Source organism: Mobula hypostoma, chromosome 2 (genome assembly GCF_963921235.1).
Source record: "Mobula hypostoma chromosome 2, sMobHyp1.1, whole genome shotgun sequence".
Classification (NCBI taxonomy): domain Eukaryota; kingdom Metazoa; phylum Chordata; class Chondrichthyes; order Myliobatiformes; family Myliobatidae; genus Mobula; species Mobula hypostoma.
Genome location: NC_086098.1, coordinates 222,982,728 through 223,009,796, shown reverse-complemented (window position 1 = coordinate 223,009,796; position 27,069 = coordinate 222,982,728). Strand labels below are relative to the sequence as shown.

The 27,069-nt window shown below is 42.1% G+C and overlaps 1 protein-coding gene across 1 annotated transcript in view; it reads left to right on the top strand.

Moving 5' to 3' along the window:
• The window catches only part of LOC134336900 (synaptonemal complex protein 2-like), a 293,594-nt gene that overhangs the window by 76,950 nt on the left and 189,575 nt on the right, over positions 1-27,069 (top strand). Inside the window, exons 10-13 of the mRNA XM_063031521.1 lie at positions 3,554-3,693; positions 8,850-9,043; positions 9,131-9,286; positions 18,298-18,416. Of these exons, the coding sequence (XP_062887591.1) occupies positions 3,554-3,693; positions 8,850-9,043; positions 9,131-9,286; positions 18,298-18,416 (609 nt within the window). The remainder of the gene's footprint in view (positions 1-3,553; positions 3,694-8,849; positions 9,044-9,130; positions 9,287-18,297; positions 18,417-27,069) is intronic.

Below are 27,069 nucleotides of genomic sequence, written 5' to 3'. Positions count from 1 at the left end.
GAGAATGGACTCTATGACTGCTATGAAGATCCTCTTTTTAAGCCCTCTGGTCAGGTTCGATTTCCAGATTTCCTTCATGTCGTTCATAGCCCTCCACGCCAGCGCCTTCCATACCTTTCTGTCCTTCTCCAAACTCATCATTCTTGACCCAAGGTACTTGAAGTCAAAGCCTTTTTTAATGGTATCATTCTTTACTGTTTAGGTGAAGTCCAACTTTATTGCACTCAATTTCCACTTTTGTCAGTAGTTGCTGTGCTTCCTCCATCTGGTCAGAGAGCAGGACTATGTCATCTGCAAAATCGAGATCTGTGAGCGTAACTGGTTTGTCCTGGTTTTATGGTAAAACCAAGCTTGTCATGATCTTTGGTAGCTTGACGTAGAGCGTAATCAAGGAAGATTATAAAGACGTAGGGTGCCAGAGTGTCTCCTTGCAGCACACCAGCTAGGAGCTCGAACACTGCTGTTTCTCCGTCTGGTGATACAATTTTCGCCATGGCTTTGGTATAGCTGGACTCTATTCCTCTCAGTAGACGGTCTGGCACTCGGTAAGCTTTCGGGATCTTCAGCATTTTACCTCGGTGAATGGAGTCAAAAGCTTTGCGAAAATTGATGAAAGTAAGCACAGCTGGTAAGTTGCTCTTCTTGACTTCCTTGATGATTCTACAGAGAGCATGTATTTGCATTACTGTTGTGCGCTTCTGCCGAAAACCATTCTGATTGAATCTTAGCTTAGGGTCAATGGTGGTGCGAATCCTGATCAAGATCATCTGATTGTATAGCTTTGCTAAGATGCAGGTCAAGCTGATACTGTGGTAGTTATCTGTCTTCGTGAGGGATCCAGACTTGGGGACTGGGATAATGTTTGAGAGTGACCACTGTTCTGGTCTGTCGCCTTTCATCAGTGCCGTTTTACATGTGTCCAGCAAGATGTCGTCCAGGTCACAGTTCTTCAGGACATCTGTAAAGAAGAATGGGGAAAAATTCTCGTGACCAGATGTGCAAAGCTGATAGAGAGCTATCCATACAGAATCAAGGCTGTAATTGCTGCCTAAAATACATCTACTAAATACTGACTTGAAGGTGGGGGGGGGCTGAATAATTATGCAATCAATTATTTTGTGTTTAATAATTGTAATAAATTTAGACCAATTTGTAAAAATTTGTTTCACTTTGATATGAAAGAATCTTTTTCTGTTGATCAGTGTCAAAAAAGCAAAATTGAATCTACTATGATTCAATGTTGTAAAAGAATAATGGATGGAAACTTCCGAGGGGGTTGAATAATTTTTATAGGCACTGTAGATCAGTTGCAGATGTAAGCTGAGAAGTGGTAGATGGAGTTTAACCCAGATAAATATGAGGTGTTACGCCTTGGTAGGGCAAATGGAGGGAGACAGTACAGTGTTAAGGGCAAGATCCTTCACAGTGTTACTGAGCAGAGAGATCATGGGATCCAAGTTCATAGCTCCTTGAAAGTGGCTACACAGGTCAATAAGGTAGTTGAGGCTTATGGGATGTTTGTTTTTATCAGTTGAGGCATTGAGTTCAAAAGTCAGGAGGTTATGTTGCAACTTTATAAATCTCTGGTTAGGCCACATCTGGAGTTTTGCATACATTTCTGGTTGCCCCACTATAGGGAAAATGCTGAGGCTTTGAAAAGGGTGCAGGAGAAGTTCATCAGAATGCTGTCTAGATTAGAGGGTATGTGCTGTCACTAGAAGCTGGATAAACTTGGAGTACCTGAGGCTGAGGGGAGACCTGATAGAGGTTTACAAGATTACGAGAGGCATGGACAGAGTGGACAGAGAGTATCTGTTTCCCAGGGTTGAAATGTTGAGTACCAGAGGGCATACATTGAAGATCAGAGGGGGTAGGATCAAGGGGGATGTGAGGGTTAAGTTTTTTACTCTGAGTAGTGGATGCCTGGAATGCACCGCCTGGTGTGGTGATAGGGATACTAGAGGCTTTTAAGGGATGTTTGGATTGGCACATTGTTGCAAGGAAAATAGAAGGATCTGGACATGGTGTAGGTAGGAGGGATTGGTGTTTGGGTGTTTTCGATTTGAAATTTTGCTGGTTTGGCACAACATTGTGGGCCGTGTAGTCTGTTCCTGTGCTGTACTGTTCTTTGTTCTGTGGTATCTTCAAATCTAAACATGAGGAATTCTGCAGATGCTGGAAATTCAAGCAACACACATCAAAGTTGCTGGTGAACGCAGCAGGCCAGGCAGCATCTCTAGGAAGAGGTACACTCGACGTTTCGGGCCGAGACCCTTCATCAGGACTAACTGAAGGAAGAGCTAGTAAGACATTTGAGAGGGGGAGGGGGAGATCCAAAATGATAGGAGAAGACAGGAGGGGGAGGGATGGAGCCAAGAGCTGGACAGGTGATTGGCAAAAGGGATATGAGAGGATCATGGGACAGGAGGCCCAGGGAGAAGAAAAAGGGGGAGGGGAGGAAAAACCCAGAGGATGGGCAAGGGGTATAGTCACAGGGACAGAGGGAGAAAAAGGAGAGAGAGAAAGAATGTGTGTGTATAAAAATAAATAACGGATGGGGTACGAGGGAGAGGTGGGGCATTAGCGGAAGTTAGAGAAGTCAATATTCATGCCATCAGGTTGGAGGCTACCCAGACGGAATATAAGGTGTTGTTCCTCCAACCTGAGTGTGGCTTCATCTTTACAGTAGTGGAGGCCGTGGATAGACGTATCAGAACGGGAATGGGATGTGGAATTAAAATGTGTGGCCACTGGGAGATCCTGCTTTCCCTGGCGGACAGAGCGTAGGTGTTCAGCAAAACGATCTCCCAGTCTGCGTCAGGTCTCGTCAATATATAGAAGGCTTCTAATCTAATCTGCTTTTCTGGTTACATCAAAGCAATGTTTAGCTTTACTCCAAATGTGCATACATTCAACACCGTTGGCATACTGGCATAGCTCGTAGAAGTGCTGCATTACAACTCTAACTAACTGGATTTATTCCTGACAGTGAGGTTTGTGTGGAGTCTGCTCATTTTCCCTGTGATTGTGTTTTTTGCTCAGATGCTCTGGCTCCTTCCCACACACTAAGGAGGTGCAGGTTGTTAGTTTACTTGGTTGTACGTTGCTCTCGTAAGCAGTCATAGTAGATGCTGGAGAAGAGTTGTTATGCATGTGGAGAGAATAGATTAAGAAAGATTTGTAGTGGATTGGGATTTCTGAGTTAGTAGAGACTGAAATATAGTGGCTTTCATTTGTGCCATTGGAAAATGTGCATATGAATATTATTGATCAGTAAAACTTTAAAGGCTGTTAAAAAGTTAAAACGTGTGCAAGCTTCCTCATTTTTGAGCTTCTTATCATGCTAAATGACAAAATTAAAATTTTGTATGTAACCTCTTATCCTCTCTACATGTGGAAGTTAAGATTATTTTCTTGTAACTCTGGGAATGCTTGTGATAATCTGTACACTTTTTTCAAGTCTTCCTGTGAAATCAGTATTAAGTGATGTCAAATTATTCACTTGGGTCATTATGATGTATTGCAAAGTAAAACTATATTTTTAATATTCTAGATTGCCTGGTCTTTTAGACAATATTCACAAGGGTCAGAAGTGTTTGTCCAAGAAGAGATGTTGGGTTTCTGATAGCCCTATTTCAAGCTGCAGTACTGTAGAAAGACAAACTGCATCTGTGAAATATGCATTCCAACAAGGTAATCCATTCTCATATTATGTTTCTTAGATATCTTTATTCTATCGAAGGAGTTTATTTTATCAATTGTGTTCCCTGTAATCCATTCCCCATCACTTCGTATTAATTACCCTGATTCTTCTACCACCTACCTATACTCCACATAAACTACAGTGGTTTATCAGCAATCAACCAACACCACTTTGGGATATGGGTGGATGGAAACAGCATCGGAGGTAAACCGTGCACTGACAGAGAGAGCATACAAGCTCCAACAGCAGACGTCAGGATAGAACTGAGTCGCAGGAGCCATTGCAGCACCACTAACTAAAAGTAGATCAGCTGAATAAAAGATAATTTACTGTACAATAGAAAATGTACAAATCAAATATAGGTCCTGAGCCAGTTGAAATAAAAGCAGGTTTGTTCTTATCATCATTCTACTTGAGTTTGTGGAATTGAAATATTATTATATTTAAAGTGTGTAAATTATTAATGCTGCTTAATTTGATAAATGACAATTGGAATACATACTGGATCCCAATCAAAAGGCTTGGACACCACTGATCAGAACAGCACAGAAGGAACACACATGGTGCTGGTGAACGCAGCAGGCCAGGCAGCATCTCTAGGAAGAGGTACAGTCAACGTTTCAGGCCGAGACCCTTCGTCAGCACTAACTGAAGGAAGAGTTAGTAAGAGATTTGAAAGTGGGAGGGGGAGGGGGAGATCCAAAATGATAGGAGAAGACAGGAGGGGGAGGGATGGAGCCAAGAGCTGGACAGGTGATTGGCAAAAGGGATATGAGAGGATCATGGGACAGGAGGTCCAGGGAGAAAGACAAGGTGGGGGGGGAACCAGAGGATGGGCAAGGGGTATAGTCAGAGGGACAGAGGGAGAAAAAGGAGAGTGAGAGAAAGAATGTGTGTATAAAAATAAATAGCAGATGGGGTACGAGGGGGAGGTGGGGTATTAGCGGAAGTTAGAGAAGTCAATGTTCATGCCATCAGGTTGGAGGCTACCCAGACGGAATATAAGGTGTTGTTCCTCCAACCTGAGTGTGGCTTCATCTTTACAGTAGAGGAGGCCGTGGATAGACATGTCAGAATGGGAATGGGATGTAGATCTAAAATGTGTGGCCACTGGGAGATCCTGCTTTCTCTGGCGGACAGAGCGTAGGTGTTCAGCAAAGCGGTCTCCCAGTCTGCGTCGCGTCTCACCAATATATAGAAGGTCACATCGGGAGCACTGGACGCAGTATATCACCCCAGCCGACTCACGGGTGAAGTGTAGCCTCACCTGGAAGGACTGTCTGGGGCCCTGAATGGTGGTAAGGGAGGAAGTGTAAGGGCATGTGTAGCACTTGTTCCGCTTACAAAGATACGTGCCAGGAGGGAGATCAGTGGGGAGGGATGCGAGGGCCTCCTCTACTGTAAAGATGAAGCCACACTCAGGTTGGAGGAACAACACCTTATATTCCATCTGGGTAGCCTCCAAACTGGTGGCATGAACATTGACTTCTCTAACTTCTGCTAATGCCCCGCCTCCCCCTCGTACACCATTTGTTATTTATTTTTCTACACACATTCTTTCTCTCACTCTCCTTTTTCTCCCTCTGTCCCTCTGACTATACCCCTTGCCCAACCTCTGGTTCCCCTCCCCCTTGTCTTTCTCCCCGGACCTCCTGTCCCATGATCCTCTCATATCCCTTTTGCCAATCACCTGTCCAGCTCTTGGCTCCATCCCTCCCCCTCCTGTCTTCTCCTATCATTTTGGATCTCCCCCTCCCCCTCCCACTTTCAAATCTCTTACTAACTCTTCCTTCAGTTAGTCCTGACGAAGGGTCTCGGCCTGAAACGTTGACTGTACCTCTTCCTAGAGATGCTGCCTGGCCTGCTGCGTTCACTGGCAACTTTGATGTGTGTTGCTTGAATTTCAAGCATCTGCAGTATTCCTGTTGGCAGCACAGAAGGAGATCGTTTAGGCTCTAAAATCATTGTTACTTTACAAGAATTACCTGGTTGTCACAGTCTTGTGCTTTTTCCTCACATATAATAATTTTCCATTGATTTGATTTTACTGTTAATATAAGGGTAGGCTGTACAGTAGGTGTTGTCATAAGCTATGGCCTGATCTATTAGCTAGGTGAAAATAAAAGATCACATTACAAATATTTATCGCATTACTATTTGCATAGTACTTGACTGGATTGAAAGTAGTTACTTGAAAAGAAATTTGTGAGTTAATAATTGTCTTAACAGCACTGAGAAACAATAGCTTTTAATATTTTTCCCAGGGAAAAAACCTCTCTGTCTTTGAAATGGAAGAAGAGAGATAAAGAAAGTTGACACAAGAAAAGTACAGCCACTCGAATCTAGAGCAAAAAAAACACAAACTGCTGGAGGAATTCAGCAGGTGAAACAGTATCAGGACTGTTGTAGGATGTCAACCCAAATGTTGACAATTCTTTTCCTGCCCCGCACCCCTCTCAATGTATTCTGCTCTTCTCCTTGAGTTACTCCTGCAGCATTCTTTTTTCATGCTGAGAAACGGAGAGGGAAAAAACGATTATGAAATTCTTCCCAGGGCATGGTCTCCCTCTTCTACTCCTTTTGCTTTTCTACTTTCTTTTCTTCCTTTTCCTCCATGTTCTCCTTCTCTTGCATCTCCCTTTCCCTCATTCTCCTTCCCCACCTCTTGCTTTTCTTCTCTACCTCTCCCCCCTCCACCCCCTCCCCCCCTCTCCCCCCCCCTCGTGTTTGGCAACCCTCCCAACACTCCTTCAGTGGGTTAGTGTAATTTTATTCCCATTAGTTTGCGCAATAGCCACATTAGAAAATGTTAATGCATTGGTAGAAGTTTTATTGCCTCTAAGATGCTTTGGAATATCATATCATTGTGAAAGGAGTCTAAAAATAAATGATCAGGCTCTATATAAACCATCAGGATCTTGGTGTTAGTTCAGCTACAATGCAGATGTGAGTATTTTTGTGAGGAATTAATGGTTTATCAACATAGAATTCCTAGTGTATGGCACTGATGCTGGCTTAAAGCAAAAGTGATAACTTCTATGCTTTCTATTCTGATGTCTACCCCATACATATTTCCCATGGCTCAAATAAGATTCTGTGGAAAAAAAACAAAAGATTTCTAAGCTGTTGCTCTATCCTGTCTGGAGCTGTTATTAGTAAAAGTTCAGGTATGCTAAGAAACACATTTTCCCAGTGATTTTTATAGAAGCATGACTGAGGAGAGATAGCTATTAGACGAACAAGGAAGAAGATAATCAGCCCAGATGTCTACTTCCATGTGGGGGAACGGTAATGAGACAGAATGATGGTGTACTAGCAGGAGCCGAATCAGAATCAGATTTATCATCACTGACATATGGCAAGCAATTTGTTGTTTTGCGGCAGCAGTACAGTGGAGGACATAAAACGAAAATAAGTTACAAAAATAAACATAGTGCAGAAACAAAAGGAATAACAAGGTCGTATTTTAGAGATCATGGAATGTTCAGAAATCTGATGGTGGAAGGAAGAAACAGTTCCTTAATTGTTGAGTGTATGGGTCTTCAGGCTACCCAATGGTAGTAGCAAGGAGAGGGCATGTCCATAATGATGAGGGTCCCTAGTGATGGATGCTACCTTCTTCAAGCATTGACTTTTGAAGGTGTCCTCAGGGGTGGGGAGGGTATGCTCATGATGGAACTGGTTAAGTCTACAACCCTCTGCAACCTCTTTTAATCCTGCATATTGGAGCCTCCATACCAGGCTTTGATGTCACCAGTTAGAATGTTTATCATCATATCTACAGAAACTGTAAGAGTCTTGTAGTAGAGCAGCTGACATGCTGTCTTTGTAATTACATTGATCTTTTGGGCCCAGAAAAGATCCAGTTGAGATGTTAACACCCAGGAACTTGAAAGCTGCTCAGGCTTTCTATCACAGAGCCCTCACTGAAGATTGGTGTGCGTTCTCCTGACTTCTCTTTCCTGAAGTTCACAATCAACTCTTTGGTCTTGCTGACATTGAGTGCCAGGTTGTTGTGCATAGAATATGGCATTTAATTCAAGAAATTAGAATTAGATATTAAAGTTTGCAGAACAACATCTCTTTTTTTTTGTTTGGCACATTGTAGTCTGTAGAATTCAGTACAGGTTGACCTTCACTAATCCGGCACCACTGGGACCTGAGGAGTGCCGGATTAGTGAAAATGCCAAATTACGGAAGGATCACATTAAGCATAATCAGTGTCGGATTATTGAAGGAACCGGATTACAGGTAGTCGGATTAGTGAAGGTCGACCTGTATTAAATTCTGCAACTTCAGATAACTTCATCTTTCATTCTTTTTTTAATCATTTGTACGTGCAATTCATTACTCATTTTTCATTTTTATATTCTAGCCTGCTCAGCATATTACAGTAGGCCAGCTTGTAAAACATCAGTCAGATTTCTCACCATTAGTAACATGTTACACAGACAAATGAGTTGAAATTGCCCATTCAATGGCCGACCAGCATTTTACCCAAGTTTTGACATTGGCTCAGTTACTTAGACTAACTTATTTTCTCTTTTCCTCTATTCTATTGAATGGTCTTTGACTTGAAACATTCACTTATTTCTAGTTTCACTGATACTCCTTGACTGGCTGAATTTGTTCAGCATTCCTGTTTTTGTTAAAAGTCACATTCTTCAGTACTGTGAAAATATAGAAATAGCAATTATCTTTGAGCATTCAATGAAGTTTTTGAATTTTCAATTTATAGGAGAGGTACTCTAAAAAAAATTAATTAAAATGCAGATGCTGGAAGTCTGGAATAAAAAAAAAAGTATGCTGAATAAATTCAGAAGATCAGACAGCTTCTAGACAGATCACTTACCTAGATTTCACAACATTAATGGCATATTACACAAAGGAGCTTAGTTGTGCATTTGATGACCACGTTATTTTATTCCTGCTGCAGGTATTCCTGTTTTTCTATCCATTGCTCTACCCTTCTTCCTCTGCTTCCTAGACTGACTTGTTTTCTTTCTTCCTGATGGAAGGTCTTTGAATTAAAACTTGAGCCTTTTTAAAAAAAAATAATTAGATTAAATAGTTTGGAAATAATTTCTGACAGTTTCACAGATGTAGCGAGTTTATTTGAAACAATTTTCTCTTTCTTTGAAAATAGATGATCAGATTATCAAGCACCAAGCATTTTGCTCAATATTTGATGAAAAATCACCGAAAGAGGATGATCAGAATAAATTTAAAAACTCAAAAAATGAAGCATTGGAGATGCAGCTGGAAGGCAAGTTAGAGAAAATGACCCCAAGAGGAATGCATGAAAGAAGTGGAACCTGTATCAAGGACAACTACAAAAAAGTACAACGTACTGCAAATAGAACATTTAATCCAAGTTCAACAATGGTCTCTGAAACTGAAAAGCTTTGTTTGAATTCTGTTTGCCAGACAAAATTTACAGAAAATATAGCTTCTGAAATGGATAAATTCAAATTGGATGAGATCTGCCATAATACTGGATGTGAAAAGCAGAACACTCCAAATAGCAACAAGAGTTCCAAACGATACAAAACAGATTTAATGTGCAAGAATCAACCAAAAAAGGTAGTGTGTGAATGAAACAATACAGGTTCGTTGTTATTAACTTTGATCCATTTCTCTTTACCATCTTTATTTAGTTCAATGCATCCAAAATTTACAGACAGGTGTTTGTTAGAGCTACAACAGGATCGCATTTCAGGCTAATGTGTTATTCTGTCTAGGCTCATTTAGAAAACCTATACAGAGAGCTATTTGAAGCGATATGGAGAATCTGGCCCAGAAATTGTAACTATAGATTGGTTCTCTGCCATAATGATGGGCTTTCTATTTAGTTTCCTGAAAGATTTCATTTAAGAGTAGCCTTTTCCCAACATCATCCATTGATTCTGTGTCAAATGTGATACACAACTCAGTAAATACTGTAGGGACTTTAGGTTTTGCAGTTGCTCTGATCAGATGCTCCAAATCATCGAAGATTTTGTTCAAGCATCATATTCAGTCACCATTACACTGGAGGTAATTAAATGAAAAATTAGATGATTTCTGTAGCCAGCTATGTATTAGTGAAAATTAGATTTGGTGTTCTGGAGTGTGTGCTGCCAGAGTTTGAACTACAGGGTGGTTATATGGCTGTAGACATAGCCTGAAGTTTAGGCAGGGTATATGACTGGATCTAGGATTGGGAATGGCAGCTGGGGACCAAAATGTTTGTGTATTTCAGCTTGTCGAAGCATATAAGCTGATACCAGTTCTATTTTTCATGTTTCCTTTAAATTTACATGGTCTGATTTCCACTACCTTTAAATTCATGAGGTTTAGTGGGGGAAGAAATAAAGTATGAATTAATTATTGGAGTTTTACAGCATATGCCAGAAATTAATGGGTCAATTTTCTGGACTTGGCTGACAGCCTCTAATTCCCAAAACTTACCCACACTTAACCCAGTCTGAACAAGGAGAGCTCTTTTCATTGATCCTCCATGCCTTTGAAAACAAGGTCTCAATGAAAACCAGGCCTCAGGTACTTTAGAATTGTGGCCCTGATGCCAAATGACCACGACAAACTTTAGAAGGTATTTGGTAACATTAAAATTGAGGTAAAGATAGAATAAGTAAAATAACCTTCAAGATGCTAATTGAAATCCCACAAAAATAAACAAATAATTAAAAATGTTGAAATAAAGTATTTAAAGAAATACTTATCCTCCCCTTTGCCTCTTAATACCAAAGCTATCATCTCTATTAAGATCAAAGAGGTCTTTGATTTTATGCCATGTTTGACAAGTAGAGGATTACAAAAGTAATTCTGCTTAATGCAGAATTCCAGAAAGAGGGGCTACCAACTATAGGGCTGTGTATACAGATGCAGAGTGGAGTGACAGCTACAGCACTGTATGTCATTTGGTGACACTCAATTTAGGAGAATATCTGTGGAAATATGAAACTTCCTGAAGATTGATTGATTATAGTCCGGTGTTTCTAAGCACAGCTGGCAACTCCAGCCAGAAAGATTTGCCCTTTTATTATCAGAACAACAACAGAAACTTGGTGGAATTGGATCTTGCCTGAATGTCTATATTCATTTCTTAGGAACTTACTATTTCAGTATGCATAGCAGTTAGTGCATTTGCTATCACAAGTGTTACAGTAGCTTAGCGGTTAGCGCAATTGCTTTATAGTATCGGTGACCACCAACTGAGGTTTGTTTCCCATCACTGACTATAAAGAGTTCTCTCTGTGAATGTGTGGGTTCCCTCTGGATGCTCCAATTTCCTCCCACGTTCCAAAGACGTATGGGTTAGTAAGTTATGGGCATGTTATGTTGGTGCCAGAAGCCTGCCAACACTTGTGGGCTGCCCCCAGCACTTCGTGGCTGATTTGATTTTCTGTGAATGATACATTTCACTCTGTTTCAATGTAGCTAATCTTTAATCTTAATCTAATAAATAGGTTGTAGCTGACAATAGAATTTCTTCCTGGAAAATCAAATCTGTACAGTGAAATAAATGTTTCTCATTGTATTTCTTGTAAATGTTCCTCATCAATTTATATACTTAAATTAATATACTCATCTGTCTTCAGCATTCTTTTATAAATAACTAAATTTTAATTTGGGGTAAGAGGATTAAATTTGCTTGTAAGAAATGAAAAAAAGTAATTTTAGTGTAGTATAATATTTCTGTGTAGAAAAACGTGATGAGATTTAGAGTAAATATAGATACTGTACACATGGAAAACTGAAAAGCACCTGCACAAATTAAGTTAGTAAGATTGTTCAATCAATGTAGAAATAGTGGAATGCATTTCAATAGTATATGATTAGTTTATAGCCACTAGAAGGAAGACTTGTTCTGCAGAATTTGGAGGTGCTTGGAACTTAGAGCAATTAAAATGGTGTTTAAACAAAATTCTAAAACTAAGAGTAATTATACTGAAAGAAGCTAACCTTTTATGGAAAATAAAGATTAGAAATAGTAGAACTTTTGATAATTACAGTAGAGAACATTCTACTTTCAATATTTGCCACTTGAAAATTTGTCTTGAATCTTTATCATTCCATTATCAAATTCCCAAATATCTATTTCTGCAGTTAACACCACTGATGCCATCATTCCATCAAAAATATAATCCCACTCATCTAGTCATTCTTCACGCTTTGCTTCTCAGACTGCCTTAATAAATACTTCTGCAGCAAACTTGAACAAATAAATGTACAATAGATAAAACATTGAAAAACATTACAGTCTTCTGGAGCTGAAACTTGAATGCTCCAATTTCTGATACTTGATTGGTGTCTGTATGAATTCTACTATGTATGAACTCAATTTGTTTGTTGCTTTTTTCCTCCATTTCTCTGCAGTTTTCTTCATTCCGTTGACTGAGATCCTATTTTTTCAGGGGGCTATTCATTTGCATACAGTATTACATGTTTGTGCTGACCTTTATCTTCTGAGGGTGTCCTCTGGGATTAGGGATAGCTTGCTTCCACCTGAGTTTTGTGGATTCTGAAATGCAGTGGGTGGTGATGGTTGTGTCTGGTTGGATTTTCTCCCAATAAGTGTTGGGGGGAGTGGGGTGCGAATGGATGAGGACCTCAATTTTGAAATTGAGAGGTGGGTGTAGTTGGGCTGTTCAGAGAGTAGGAATGTCCATGTTGTTCAGGGTCAGTGGGGGCTGGCAGATTGCTAATACAGGTTCAGATGTGGAAATTGGTGGTTGAAATGATCTTACAAGCAGGTGGATAGTCTGAAAGGAAGGAACTAAATAGAGTTCCAGTTGAGAGTGTCACTTCATTAAAAATGATTTGTGCCTGACACACGCAGGGACTGTTATTGTTTAACACACTCTGCACTCATTTCTGTGCCTAAGATAGCACAATTTTTACACTGAGAGGGGTAAGTGCATGGAATACACTACTGAGGTTGGTGGCAGATATATTAAGAGGCATCTAAGGGACTCTTAGACACATGGATGAAAGAAAAATGGAGGTCTCTGTGGGAGGAAAGAGTTATAGGTTTATCTTGGAGTAGGTTAACAGGTCAGCACAACATTGTGGTTTGGAAGGCCTCCACTGTGCTGTAAATGTTCTGAGATACTTCATCTTCAGCGGAAGGGTCTCCACCTGAAATGTCGACTGTCCATTTCCCACTGTAGATGCTGCCTGACTTGCTGAGTTCCTCTAGCTTTTTATGTGTTGCTCCAGATTCCAACATTTGCACTCTCTTGTGTCTCAGATTATTTTGCCTCAGACTGCAATTGTAGAATAACTAGCTATCGGTACAGAAAAAAATCAGTTCTATTTATCTGGATTTCTGAGATATAAATTTCATTTATAATTATTTTTGATTTCAGTTTAATGTTGCTTGAAACCCTTTTTTGTAACTACTTCCATTTGCAGTAATTTTCATATTTTCTTACTGCTTGTAATTTTGCTGTTAATAATTTGAATAAAACAACTTCTGAATTGCAATAAGAATGTGACATTAAGGGGAAAAAAGTACAAATTATTGAAGCAATAATCATTGTGCAAATTAACGAGTATGACTTGTGCTGCTATACCTCTTAAGCTCTCTGATGCCTGTGGTAAACCATGTATATATGTTGTAACTCGGTTACCTGTCTAGACACACCCCTCTGCTGACCCTGTGGCTCCTCCCACAGAGTCCTGTATAAAGGTGTTCATCTTGCCCCTCCCCCTCAGTCCGGGGGCAGACACTCACTGTGGAGGTCGTATTGTACAGCGAATAAAAGCCTTTCAGTATTTTACCAAACCTCAGTCTTTTGGAGTAATTGAAGGTGCTTCAATTTTATTCGCTGTACGTTTTAAAACATGGAACAGGCCCTGAGACCAGAAAAATTAGATCTCAATCCGCAAACACCTGAAGCTGGAAACGCTTTCGAACTCTGGCTGGCCTGCTTCGAAGCGTATCTAGAGGAGATTAAAGCGACCGACCCCGTAGCGAAGCGCAGAGTTCTACTCTCCAGGGTCAGTCCACGGGTCTATTCGCTGATCAGAGACCAGCCGAACTACGATGGTGCAATGAACGCACTCAAAAGACAATACCTGCGGCCGATAAACAACGTCTATGCTCGGCACCGTTTAGCGACACGGCAATAACGCCCCGGGGAATCGAGTGCTGAGTTCGTCCAGGCTCTATGGACGCTCGTGCGAGCCTGCAATTGCCAGGAGCTGACGGCGGCACAGCATGCAGAACTCCTAGTGAGAGACGCCTTCGTCACAGGGACCAGGTCAGTGTACGTGCGCCAGCGGCTGCTGGAAAAAGCCGATCTTACCCTAAATCCGGCGATGGAGCTGGCTGATACGTTGGAGGCTGCTCTGCATAACTCCGAGGCTCTCCAGGCACGCGATCCCCCGATGGCCTTGTGGGTGCCTCAGACCCCGCAACCTGCCAGCGAATCGACCTCGGCTGCCGCCAGTCGTGAGTCCGCGAAGTGCTACTTCTGCAGACTGGAGAAGCACCCCTGGAAACGCTGCCCGGCCTGACAAGCTACCCGCTCCAGCTGCGGAAAGAAGGGCCACTTTGCCAAGGTCTATGAGTCAAAACCGCGAGTGGGATCGAGCAGCGCCGCGTGCGAGACGTGGGGGCCGCCATCTTGCCTGCCGCCATCTTCCCTGCACGCCACCACCACGTGCGAGACATGGGAGCGGCCATCTTGGTCGGCGCCACCTCCCACCGCCTACGACCAACGGGTGCTCACGGGGCACCCCACCATGCCGGACCAAGACAGTGACCCCACCCTGGCTTCCGTGACCCTCGACCAAAGCGCTCCCCACCAGCTCGCAAGGTCAATGATGGACATCCTGGTGGAGGGGCACAGGACAAGCTGCCTGTTTAACACAGGCAGCACGGAGAGTTTTATCCACCCGGCCACGGTGCAGCATTGTGGACTCATGATACGGCCGGTAAGTCAGAGGTTCACCATGGCCTCCAGGTCGCATACAACAGACATCCGGGGGGGTTGTGTAGCGACACTAGTGGTGCAGGGCACAGAATATCGGGACTTTACGTTACTGGTCTTGCCTCAACTGTGTGCCCCTGTGCTGTTGGGGTTGGACTTCCAGAGCCACCTGAAAAGCGTGACAATGAAGTATGATGGGCCCCTCCTGCCAATTACTGTCATAAATCCCCTGTTTTGTAGAGATATGTCACGTACCCTGCTACTGACCAACTGCCACACTACCGACACCACTTGCGGCCTCTCCACCTTCAGGATCCCTCCCCCACCGCTGTTCGCCAACCTGACCCCCAGCTGTAAACCTGTGGCAACTAAAAGCAGGAGGTACAGCGCGGGGGACAGAGCTTTCATTAAGTCGGAGGTGCAGCGGCTGCTTAGGGAGAGGGTCATTGAGACGGGCACAAGTCCTTGGAGGGCGCAGGTGGTGGTTGTTCGGAACGGGGAGAAGAATAGGATGGTCGTGGACTATAGCCAGACCATCAATAGTTTCACGCAGCTTGACGCATACCCTCTACCCCGCATCGCGGATATGGTCAATCAGATAGCACAGTACAAGGTGTACTCGACCATAGACCTAAAATCCGCTTACCATCAGCTCCCATCCGCCGGGAGGACCGCCCTTACACTGCCTTCGAGGCGGATGGCAGGCTTTATCAATTCCTGCGCATCCCCTTTGGTATCACGAATGGTGTATCTGTCTTCCAGAGGGCAATGGACCAGATGGTGGACCAGTGCCAACTGAAGACCACGTTCCCATATCTGGATAACATCACCATCTGCGGTCACGACCAGCAGGATCACGACAACAACCTCCAAAAATTTCTCCAAGCGGCCAAATCTTTCAACCTCACCTATAACAAGGACAAGTGTGTATTTGGGACCATCCGACTTGCTATCCTTGGGTGTGTCGTGGAGAATGGAGTCATTGGCCCTGACCCTGACCGTATGCGCCCCTTGTTGGAACTCCCTCTTCCCAATACCTTCAGAGCCCTCAAAAGGTGCCTGGGCTTCTTTTCATATTACGCCCAATGGGTCTCTAATTATGCAGACAAGGCCCGCCCCCTGGTCAAGTCCACCACATTCCCCCTCTCTGCCGAGGCCCACGCGGCCTTCAACTGCATAAAAGGGGACATTGCCAAAGCAGCAATGCATGCGGTTAATGAGGCCATTCCCTTCCAAGTAGAGAGTGACGCCTCCGACTTTGCGCTGGCTGCTACCCTCAACCAGGCAGGAAGACCAGTGGCGTTCTTCTCCCGTACCCTTCAAGGCCCTGAAATTCGGCACTCTGCGGTAGAGAAAGAGGCCCAGGCCATAGTGGAAGCTATAAGGCACTAGAGGCACTATCTTGCCGGCAAAAGGTTCACCCTGCTAACTGACCAGCGCTCAGTCACATTCATGTTTAATAATCAGCAGCGGAGCAAAATCAAAAATGATAAAATTCTGAGGTGGAGAATCGAACTCTCCACCTACAACTATGACATCATGTACAGGCCTGGGAAGCTCAATGAGCCCTCCGATGCCCTATCCCGGGGAACATGCGCCAGCGCGCAGATCGACCGGCTATATGCCCTACATGTAGACCTTTGCCACCCGGGAGTCACCCGGCTTTTCCACTTCGTGAAAGCCCGGTACCTGCCTTACTCCCTTGAGGAGATCAGGATGATGACCAGGGACTGCCAAGTCTGCGCAGAGTGCAAACCGCACTTCTACCGACCTGAAAAGGCACCACTCATCAAGGCCACCCGCCCCTTTGAGCGACTGAGTGTTGACTTTAAGGGCCCCCTTCCCTCCATCGACCGCAATGTGTACTTCCTTAACGTAATTGACGAGTACTTGTGGTTCCCCTTCGCCATCCCCTGCCCCGACACCACTACCACGTCAGTTATAAAAGCCCTGCGCAAGCTCTTCACTCTGTTCAGATACCCGTGCTATATCCACAGTGACAGAGGGTCCTCGTTTATGAGTGATGAGCTGCGCCAATATCTACTGGCTAGGGGAATTGCAACCAGTAGGACCACGAGCTATAATCCCCGGGGGAATGGACAGGTAGAGAAGGAGAATGGCACAGTGTGGAAAGCCACACTCTTAGCCCTCAGGTCAAAGGGACTGCCGGTCTCCCGCTGGCAGGAGGTCCTTCCCGAGGCACTCCACTCCATCCGCTCCCTGTTATGCACAGCCACCAATGCCACCCCTCATGAGCGGCTCTTTTCTTTTCCCAGAAAATCGACCACTGGAACCACCTTACCATCTTGACTGACATCCCCGGGGCCAGTGCTGCTTCGGAAACATGCGAGGAGCAATAAATACTCCCCGATAGTTGAGAGGGTTTACTTACTTCATGCAAACCCCCAGTATGCCTATGTGGTTTTACCTGATGGGCGGGAGGACACGGTCTCCATCCGCGACCTGGCGCCCACAGGAGCTCCGGGCCCCTACCCTGAACACTCCATGGTGACTATTGACCCCGTGCCCACCAATGTATGTACCTACGAGACACCGTGCACCCCAAACCCTATACAGACACCACACGACACTCCCATACCAGGCGCGACGCACACGCACGAGGGATTACCGATGCCTAATGTGCTGGCACCTGAAGTCAGGCCGGAGCCGGCACAACTGCCATCGCCGGTGCTACGTAGATCACAGCGACGGACTCAACCGCCTGATAGACTTAACCTGTAAATATACTTCTTGTAAATATTGTCAGTCACTTCACCCCGCGGGACTCTTTTTTAAAAAAAGGAGGGATGAATGTGGTAAACCATGTATATATGTTGTAACTCCGTTACCTGTCTGGACACACCCCTCTGCTGACTGTCCCTGTGGCTCCTCCCACAGAGTCCTGTATAAAGGTGTTTGCCTTGCCCCTCCCCCTCAGTCCGGGGGCAGACACTCACTGTGGAGGTCGTATTGTACAGCGAATAAAAGCCTTTCAGTATTTTACCAAACCTCGGTCTTTTGGAGTAATTGAAGGTGTTTCAGTGCCCTAAACAGGACACAAACACTCCATTAGGTCACATTAGGATATACAAATTTTGTTCCCTTGCTACCTGACAGATCACTTCATTGCTAGTGCTGGACATGATTCTAATCATTTATTAACTTGCATTATCAGAGTGGCTTGGGGTCATTTATAACATGTAAATTAATGTCTAGGAAGGATGGCTATGTTGTGCCAGAAACAGTAGATATGGTACTCCTCCTTCCCTTTTATGGCAGCTTGTTGCACATTTACTGTCACTGCCAGGAGAATGTACTATATTTTAAAGGTGAGACCACTTCCCAGAATTTTTAAGGAATTAATGTGACATTTACAGTCTCAGTCATCTGCCAATCAGGATTGTGCTGGTTGTGGTTTAGCACATTAACGTGGGAATAAACTGCCCCAATAGATTTTTTAATAAAGTAAATTGTATCAAGTTTGGGTGTTGAAAGTAAATACAGCTCATATTAAGCACACAAGAAATGGATGAAATGTAATTTCTATGCAGTTGTATGCAGTATCATTTTGTTTGAAATATTATACATATTTTCTTGCAGCTCTTAATATTAATTTATTAATAACTTATTAACAAGGATTCTGTACTTCTGCAGAGGGAATGTGACGTTAAAGAAAACACAGTTACTGAAACAATGATCAGTGTAATTGCTGCAAAATATGCAAATGAGACAAAAGAAAAATACTTGAATAAAGAAGTACCTCTTTCGACTAGGTAAGGAATTTGAATGTGTAAGTAATTTGACTTGGCACATACATATGTATTTCATTGAACAGAACATAGAACAGTGAAAATTACAGTACAGGCACCTTCAACCTATGATATCAGTGGAATTCAAGATGACAAATCAATCTCATATGCAAATTTATTGTTTATATCCCCCCATTCCCTTCCCTGATTGTCATTACCTATCTAAAATGGCTCTTGACCATTACTATTGTATTTATTTCCACCATTTCCCCTGGCAACATACTCCAGGCAGCTGTTACTTTCTGTGTGTAAACAAAGCTTGTCTCATTAATCATCTTCAAACTTTCCACCTCTCACCTTTTAAGATGTGCCCTCTAGTATTTGAAATTTCCACCCTGGGAGAAAGACTCTGACAATCTACCCTGTCCCTGCCTCATAATTTTGTATATTTGTGTCAGGTTGCTCCTCAGCCTTCGGACTCACCAAGAAAACTGTCCAAGTTTGTCCAATCTCTCCTTGCAGCTAATACTATCTAATCAAGGAAATATCTTGATTTATATTTCCCACATTCTATCCAAAGCCTCTACTTCCTGTAATCCAAAAACCAGAACTGCATACAGTTTTCCAAAACTGACCAAGCCAATTTTGAATTCAATTTAGAAAATCTCCATGGATCCTGAATGCTTTAATCAGTCTACTGTAAGAGACCTTGTTGAAAGATTTTTTTAAAGTCCACGTGTACAACTTTCATTGCTGTGCCTTCACCAATCATCTGTGTCATTCCTCAATAAAATCAATCAAGTTTGTAAAACATGACCTCTCCTATACAAAGCCATGATGACTATCCCTAACAAGTCTATGATTTTCCCAATGGAATTAGATCTTCTCTCAAAGAACCTTCCCCAATAATTTCCTTACCACTTATGTAAGCCTCAGGATTCCCTGTGAATGTGGAGCAGCGTATATTGGCACAGCAAAAACCCGCATCAAGAAGCACAGAAGGTGTATCTGTTTGGGTTACCTGGAGAAATTGGCGGTAGCAGTACATTGCATTCACAATGGGCCCAGGATTGACTTTGACTTTTGGGACCACCTGATGAAGAAAGCCATTAAAATAAAACCAGAAGAAAATAATTTTAACAAAGCTGAAGGTCTGGCTGTAAGAAAGAACTGGAATTCGATTGATTGTAAACAAGGTGGGACAGTGGAAACCAATCAGGACGGACGGGTGACAGGGGTATAAATACCACCTAACTAGACATGCCCAGGATTCATCCCTGATGAAGATGGCAGGTTTGCCATCAAAATGTTGGTTAAATTAATATCTGTATCTGGCTGGAAGCCTAAGAAGAGTTTATTCATCATATATGCCAGGAAAGCATTAGATCCTTTTATTGGATATCTCTTTGTTCCTAGGCTGTGCCAATGGATCCTAGATTATCCTACTGATGTAAGCATCCTCTCCATGTTCACTGCATGCCATTCAGTATTCAGTAGGTTTCAATGTGTGCTCCACTTCATCCTTCTGAACTCACACAAGTACAGGCCCAGAGATGTGAAAATTTCTTGACATATCAGTCCTGCCATTCCTGGGATTATGGTCTCCCTCCAGGCACAGAACATCTTTCCTTACATATAGGGCCCAAAATTGCTCACAGTATTCCAAATGTCTGATTAAAGCTTTATAAAGCCTCAGCAGTACATCCTTGCTTGTATGTTTTACCCCTTTAGAAATGAATGCTAACATTGCATTTGCTTTCTTTACTACCAACTCAACCTAAAGGTTAACCTTAAGAGAATCCTGCAGTAGGATTCCCATGTCCTCTTTGCCACTCCAATTTCTGTATTCTCTCCAAATTTAGAAAATGGTCTACACCTTTATTCTTTCACCAAAAATGTATGATGTTGCATTTCCTCATATTGTCTTCCATCATCCATTTCTTTGCCCATTCTCCCAACCCATCCAAGACCTTAAGCAGATTCCCTGCCTCTGCAACACTACTATCTGTCCCTCCACCTGTCTTGGTATCTTTTGCAAACTTGGCCACAATGCCATCAGTTCCTTCATCCAGGTGACATTTATATTACATGTGGCCCCAACACTACACAGGAGGACCTTGTCACTTAAGTTTGCAATAGCTTCAAGCTTTGGTAGATCTGGAAGTGGAGTGTTATTGTTTGTAAACCAGTGGTCACTGTAGACAGTTTGTTATTACCTGAAGTTTTGGACTATTGTTAATACAAATCAATGCTGATTGCTGCTGTGGGTTTAATTTGATATCTGTTGTTCATTTTGATTATAATTATGGGTTAAAATATTAATGCTACACCACATTGTTTCCTCCGGTGTGGTATATCGATCTCAATTTTTAATTGGGAGGCTGGCTGCCAGCTGATTATTGAGGCCTTGCACAGCACAGGGCTTCTCTGTAGGTGTACAGCAATGCCCCCAAAGGCTCACCAGCTGTCAGACGTTGGTCAGGTAGCTAGGAGCATTTTAGAATGGATGTGTTCTTCTGGATTATATAGCCAATGACCTTGTTCAGCCACTGCTTCCTGATCTAAAGTGGAGGCACAGCCAAGTTGACCCTTCACACCAAAGAATTTTCTGGGGTTATTATTAATGGACCTAACATAAAATAAATAAACTACTTACCTGCACTTAGCTTTACACTTGAGGTCAATGACTCCAAGTGAAGGGGGTTGCACTACTTAGGCCAGCCAGTGTAGATAGAAAGCTAAAGAGTTGAGTGAGAAATGCATCCCTTCTGCTCAGCTGAGTTGAATTCTGAGTCTTGTGGATGTTGTTTTAATGCGATGAAACAATCTAGAATAAAACTAGACCAGACTCCGGTTGCTGGGGTGCTTCCCCTTTAAGATGTCAGAAGGATGGCAAGCTGGACTAAAAGTTTGCTTAAGAAAATGCGGCTTTTGGCTCTCAATACCAACCATCTTGCTTTAAAATGTACAATCTCTGGTGAATAAAATTGAAGATCTCAGAGCTATGGTTCGATATCAGAGGGACATTCACACCTCTTGCATCTTTTGTTTCACGGAATCTTGGTTAACACCTTCCATTCCGGATACGGCAATTCATATTGATCGTTTACAATACACCACCTAGGTAGGACTGCTGAGTCTTTCAAAGGTAGGGGAGGAGAGGAGTATGCTTCATGATCAACTCCCCATGGTGTACAATCATGGCTGTGCTGTCCCTGTCCTGTTCACCAGACCTAGAACACCTTGCAATCAAGTGTCGTCCATTTCACTTGTGAGAAATTTCAGTGAATGCAGCCTTGAATCAGATGGATAATACAAAAGCCAATGTCAGGATGCTGTTTATTGACTACAGGTCAGCATTTAATAACATCATTCTTACAGTTCTGATTGAAAAGCTCCAGAACCCGGGCCACTGAACCTCCCTCTGCAACTGGATCCTTGACGTCCTAACTAGAAGACCACTATTTGCGCGGATTGGAAGTAACATTTCCACCTTGCTGACAATCAACATGGGAACACCTCAGGAACGTGTGCTTAGCCCACTGCTCTACTCTGTCTACACCCATGACTGTGTAGCTAGGCACAGCTCACCTGCCATCTATAAATTTGCTGACGCTACAACTTTTGTTGACAGAATCTCAGAGGGTGACGAGAGGGTGTACAGGAGTGAGATATACCAGCTAGTTGAGTGGTGTCACAGCAACAACCTTGCACTGAATGTCCGTAAGACCAGAAAACTGATTGTGGACTTCAGAAAGGATAAGATGAGGGGACACATACCAGTCCTCATAGCGAGATCAGAAGTAGAGAGTAAGCAATTTCAAGTAACTGGGTGTCAATATCTCTGAGGACCTAATTTTGATCCAACATATTGATGCAGCTCTAAAGAAGGGAAGACAACAGCTATATTTCATTAGGAGTCTGAGGGGATTTGGTTTGTTACTTAAAATACTCGCAATTCTCTACAGATGTACCTTGGAGAGCATTCTAACTGGCTGCATCACTGTCTGGTTTGTGGGGGGAGTCACTATTGCACAGGATTGAAGTAAGCTGCAGAGAGTTGTAAAGTTAGTCAGCTTCATCATGGGCACTAGCCTCATAATATCCAGGACATCTTCAAGGAGTGATGTTTCAGAAAGGCGGCATCTCATTAAGAGACCCTACCATCCAGGACATGCCGTCTTCTCATTGCTACCATCGGGAAGGACATGCAGAATCCTAATGCAGATGCGCTCAATGATCAGGAACGGCTTCTTCCGCTCTGTATTTGGATTTCTGAATGGACATTGAACCCATGAACATTACCTCATTACTTTTTATATTTCCCATTTTTATACTACTTAATTTTAACTTAATCTTTAATATGCATATATTTACTGTAATTCAGTTTTTTCTCTGTATTATCATGTATTGCATTGTACCGCTGCCGCAAAGTTAATAAATTTCACGACATATGCTGCTGATATTAAACCTGATTCTGATCCTAGAGGAGGTGAATTACACTGACCTTTGCACTTAAGCTTGTCGCAGATTTCCCATTCCAGTGTAAATGTGCAGACATGAAAGAGATGAGTTGACTTCTCTGTAGATCTGCCTCAATGCTGTGAAAGTTCTTGTGAATTTGAACAAAGCTATAGTTAAACTTTTTCTTTGGGTGAGGTGTTCTGTTACCTTATAGTTCTATTATTACACTGACAGTCACAGATATTTTAATAAAACTAACTTTTCACAATTTTTTTGCACTTGCTTTGAGAATAATAGCATAACCAGCTTAACCTACTTTATAAAACTAGCATACAGTTCTTGTATGTTTCAGTAATTTTTGAGTAATTGTATGTGTGTGTGCACATATACATATAAAAATATTTGTTTTGATTAAGCATTCCTGTATGTTTAATTAATTGCTAGTTTTATGCATAAAACGTAAATTACATACCTCATTATGCTACCTCGTGATACGTGTGCACCTCACTTAAAGTAAGGATGAAGTTAAAACCATATTTTGGACATTCCTGTCTTCCTTTGAATCAGTTTAATGTTCTGAAGTTACCAAACATAACATTGATGACAAGATAATTTTAAAACGAACCTGACACGGCTACCAGCCTGTTAAAGTGAGCGAGATGTTCAAAATAAAATAAAACCTGTGAAGGTCAAATTTAAAATTAACACTGCAGCATGTGGAAAGATGGTCTTTGGAAGGAAAGACACGATCGAGTTTTTCTTTCAAAAGGCCATAAACTGAACAATTTAGGGTTCATAAACTGAGCACTTGGTGACAACAATCATTAAAGAGTCGGAAATGGCTGGCTATGTCAGAAAGATTGATGAGTCTGATTACATAATAGGTAATTGGCTCATGTACATTGAACTATTGGAACAGTATTTTGAACCAAATGAAATAACAAATGAGAAGCAAGTGCCAATTTAGGTAAGTGTATTAGGTTTAAAGGCATACAGTTTGCTTCAAAGTTTGAGCACTCTAACCAAGCCATCAGAAGTGAGCCTTGCTACTATTGCAAAAGTGATGCAGGAATATTTAGAACCAAAGCCATTGTTGATTGCAGAACGCTTTAGGTTTCATAAACAGAATTAAAAGGAAGGGGTGTCCATTTCATTTTATGTAGCTGAAATGAAGAGATTGTCAGTTTGGAAATGGGCTTAATGATACACTAAGAGATTGTTTAGGTTGTGGAATCTTAAAATAAAGCATTCAAAAGCAGCTCCTAACTGAAACACAGCTTATATTCAAACAAGCAGTGGAAATCACTATTTCAATAGAAACTGCAGACAGTGACTCATTTGAGTTGCAGTCAGGAACGAAAGTGAGCATGAAGAAAATTGCATTGTCTAAACAGAAACCTGCCTGGCTGAACAAATTGTGTTACAATAATGGGAGGGGCTCACCAAACAAATACTGACATAAAGGTGAAACTTGGAGAAAATGCAACAAAGTAGGACATACAAAGAGCACGTCAGGTAGACATAAATAGATTGCTCAGGAAAGAGAAAAAGGCAAAATGTCATGGAGAAGTTTCAAAAAAAGCACTAATCTGCATGTTGTTGATAAAAAAATCTGATCATGATGAGGGTGATGCAGAATTATGTAGCCTTCAGATTTTCACTGTGAAAATTAACAACAGAAAAGAAATATGGCTTATGCTAGAAGTGAACAGCAAATTAATTAAAATGGAATTGGACACTGGTTCAGCTATTTCAGTCATTCCACAATATGAGTTTGGAAGGCTTTTCAATGATACTAAACTGAAGCCTGCAGATATCCAGCTAAGAACTTGTGCTGAAGAACAGGTAACTTCGGTGGGAATGAAATTCGTAGCAGTGAAACATCAGAATCAGGTTTATTGTCACTGGCATGTGACATGAAATTTGTTAATTTAGCAGCAGCAGTTCAATGCAATACATAACCTAGCAGAGAGAGAAAAAAATAAAACATAATAAATAAGTCAATTACATATATTGAATAGATTATTAAAAATGTGCAAAAACAGAAGTACTGTATATTAAAAATGTTTTTAAAAACCAACAAGCCAAATTGAGCTTGTATGTGGTTTTAAAAAAAAGGACCAACATCATGGGACGTGACTAGTTGAGACAACTGCAACTTAATTGGAGATCTAATATACTGTGTATATATTTAAGATACATTCTACATGGTGTTGGAGTTTATAGCTAAGCAGAGTAATGTAATATTTAAATAATTTTGTGTGTGTAGGGGTGTGTGTGTGTACAGTATGTGTGTATATACAAATGTATATATATGTATTTTTTTTGATTAAGCATTCCTCTTTGTTTTAATAATTAATTACAGGGTATATGTATAAATACGTGTATTGCATACATTATCATGCTACCCTATGATATGTGTAATAGGTATCCGTTAGTCTCGTGAGAACAGGATTTGTGCCTTGAGAGGTTTCCAGGGCGCAGGCCTGGGCAAGGTTGTATGGAAGACTGGCAGTTGCCCATGCTGCAAGTCTACTCTCTCCACGCCACCAGTGTTGTCCAAGGGAAGGGCATTAGGACCCATACAGATTGGCACCGGTGTAATTGCAGAGCAATGTGTGGTTAAGTGCTTTGCTCATGGACACAACACCCCACCTCAGCCAAGGCTCAAACTAGCGACCTTCAGATCACTAGACGAACGCCTTAACCACTTGGCCACACTATGTGTACAGCTTGCTTAAAGATAAACGCCTGTATTTCGGACTCTCCTTTCTTCCCTTGAATTAGATTAATGTTTTGAAAGTACAAACCCTTGCGGTTCTGTTAGCGCCATTACAGAAGGGATGTTGAGGCATTGGAGAGCATGGAGAAGTTTACCAGGATGTTGTCTTTAATAGAGGACATGTACTTGACAGATTGGATAAACTTGCGTTGCTTTCTCTGGAGTGGTGGAGGCTGAAGAGAGATCTGATAGAGGTTTGTAGGATGATGAGAGGCATAGATAGAGTGGACATTATCTTTTTCCAAGGATTGAAATGTCTAATACCGAAGGATATGCATTTAAGGAGAGAGGTATTATTTCAAAGGAGATGTGAGGGGCAAGTTTTTTACAGAGTGGTGGGTGCCTGGAATGTGCTGCCTGGGGTGGTGGTAGAAGCAGAAACATTAGAGACTTTTAAGAGATGCTTAGATAGGTACTTGAATATGAGGAAAATGGAAGGTTATGGACATTGTGCAGGCATAATGGATTAGTTTAGTTAGCCATTTGATTACCAATTTACTTGATTTGGTACAACATTGTGGGCCAAAAGGCTGTACTGTTCGATGTTCTATATTCTAGCTACTTTCCTGGACCTAGCACAATTTAGAATAGTGCAAATGTAAATCCGCTGATATTTGCAGTTATAGATGAGGTTAATTGCTTCAGTCTGTAATTAAAGTGATTTTGTAGCAAAGTGCCTCAAGACCTTTACAATCCTCTCCTTGTGTGCCTCTTACTACCATTTATGGCACTAATATGCTATAAAATAACTGCCCAAGCTGTCAAACGCTCCTCTATGTTTACCCCTTCATTCTTGGAATCATCCTCGTGAACCTTCTGTGGACTCTCTCCAATAACAACACATCCTTTCTGAGATATGGGGCCCAAAACTGCTGACAATACTCCAAGTGCAGACTCACTAGTGTCTTATAAAGGCTCAGTATTATTTCCTTGCTTTTATATTCTATTCCCCTTGAAATTAATGCCAACATTGCATTTGGTTTCTTTACCACACTCGACCTGTAATTTAACCTCTGGGAGTCTTGCATGAGGATTCCTAAGTCCCTTTGCACCTCTGATGATTGAACCTTCTCCCCATTTAGATAATAGTCCACACTGTTGTTCCTTTTACCAAAATGCATTATCATACATTTCCCAATACTGTACCCCATCTGCCACTTTTTGCCCTTCCTTCCAATTTGTCTAAGTCCTGCTGTTATCACATTGCTTCCTCTGAACTATGTACCCCTCCACCTATCTTCATATCATTCACAAACTTTGCCACAAAGCCATCAATTTGATTATCTAAATCACTGACAAACAATATGAAAAGTTGTGGTCCCAATACTGACCCCTGAGGAACACAATTAGTCATCGGCAGCCAACCTTTTATTCCCTCTCACAGGTTTGTCAGGCAAGATGTCCTTTTACAGAAACCATGCTGACTTTCAC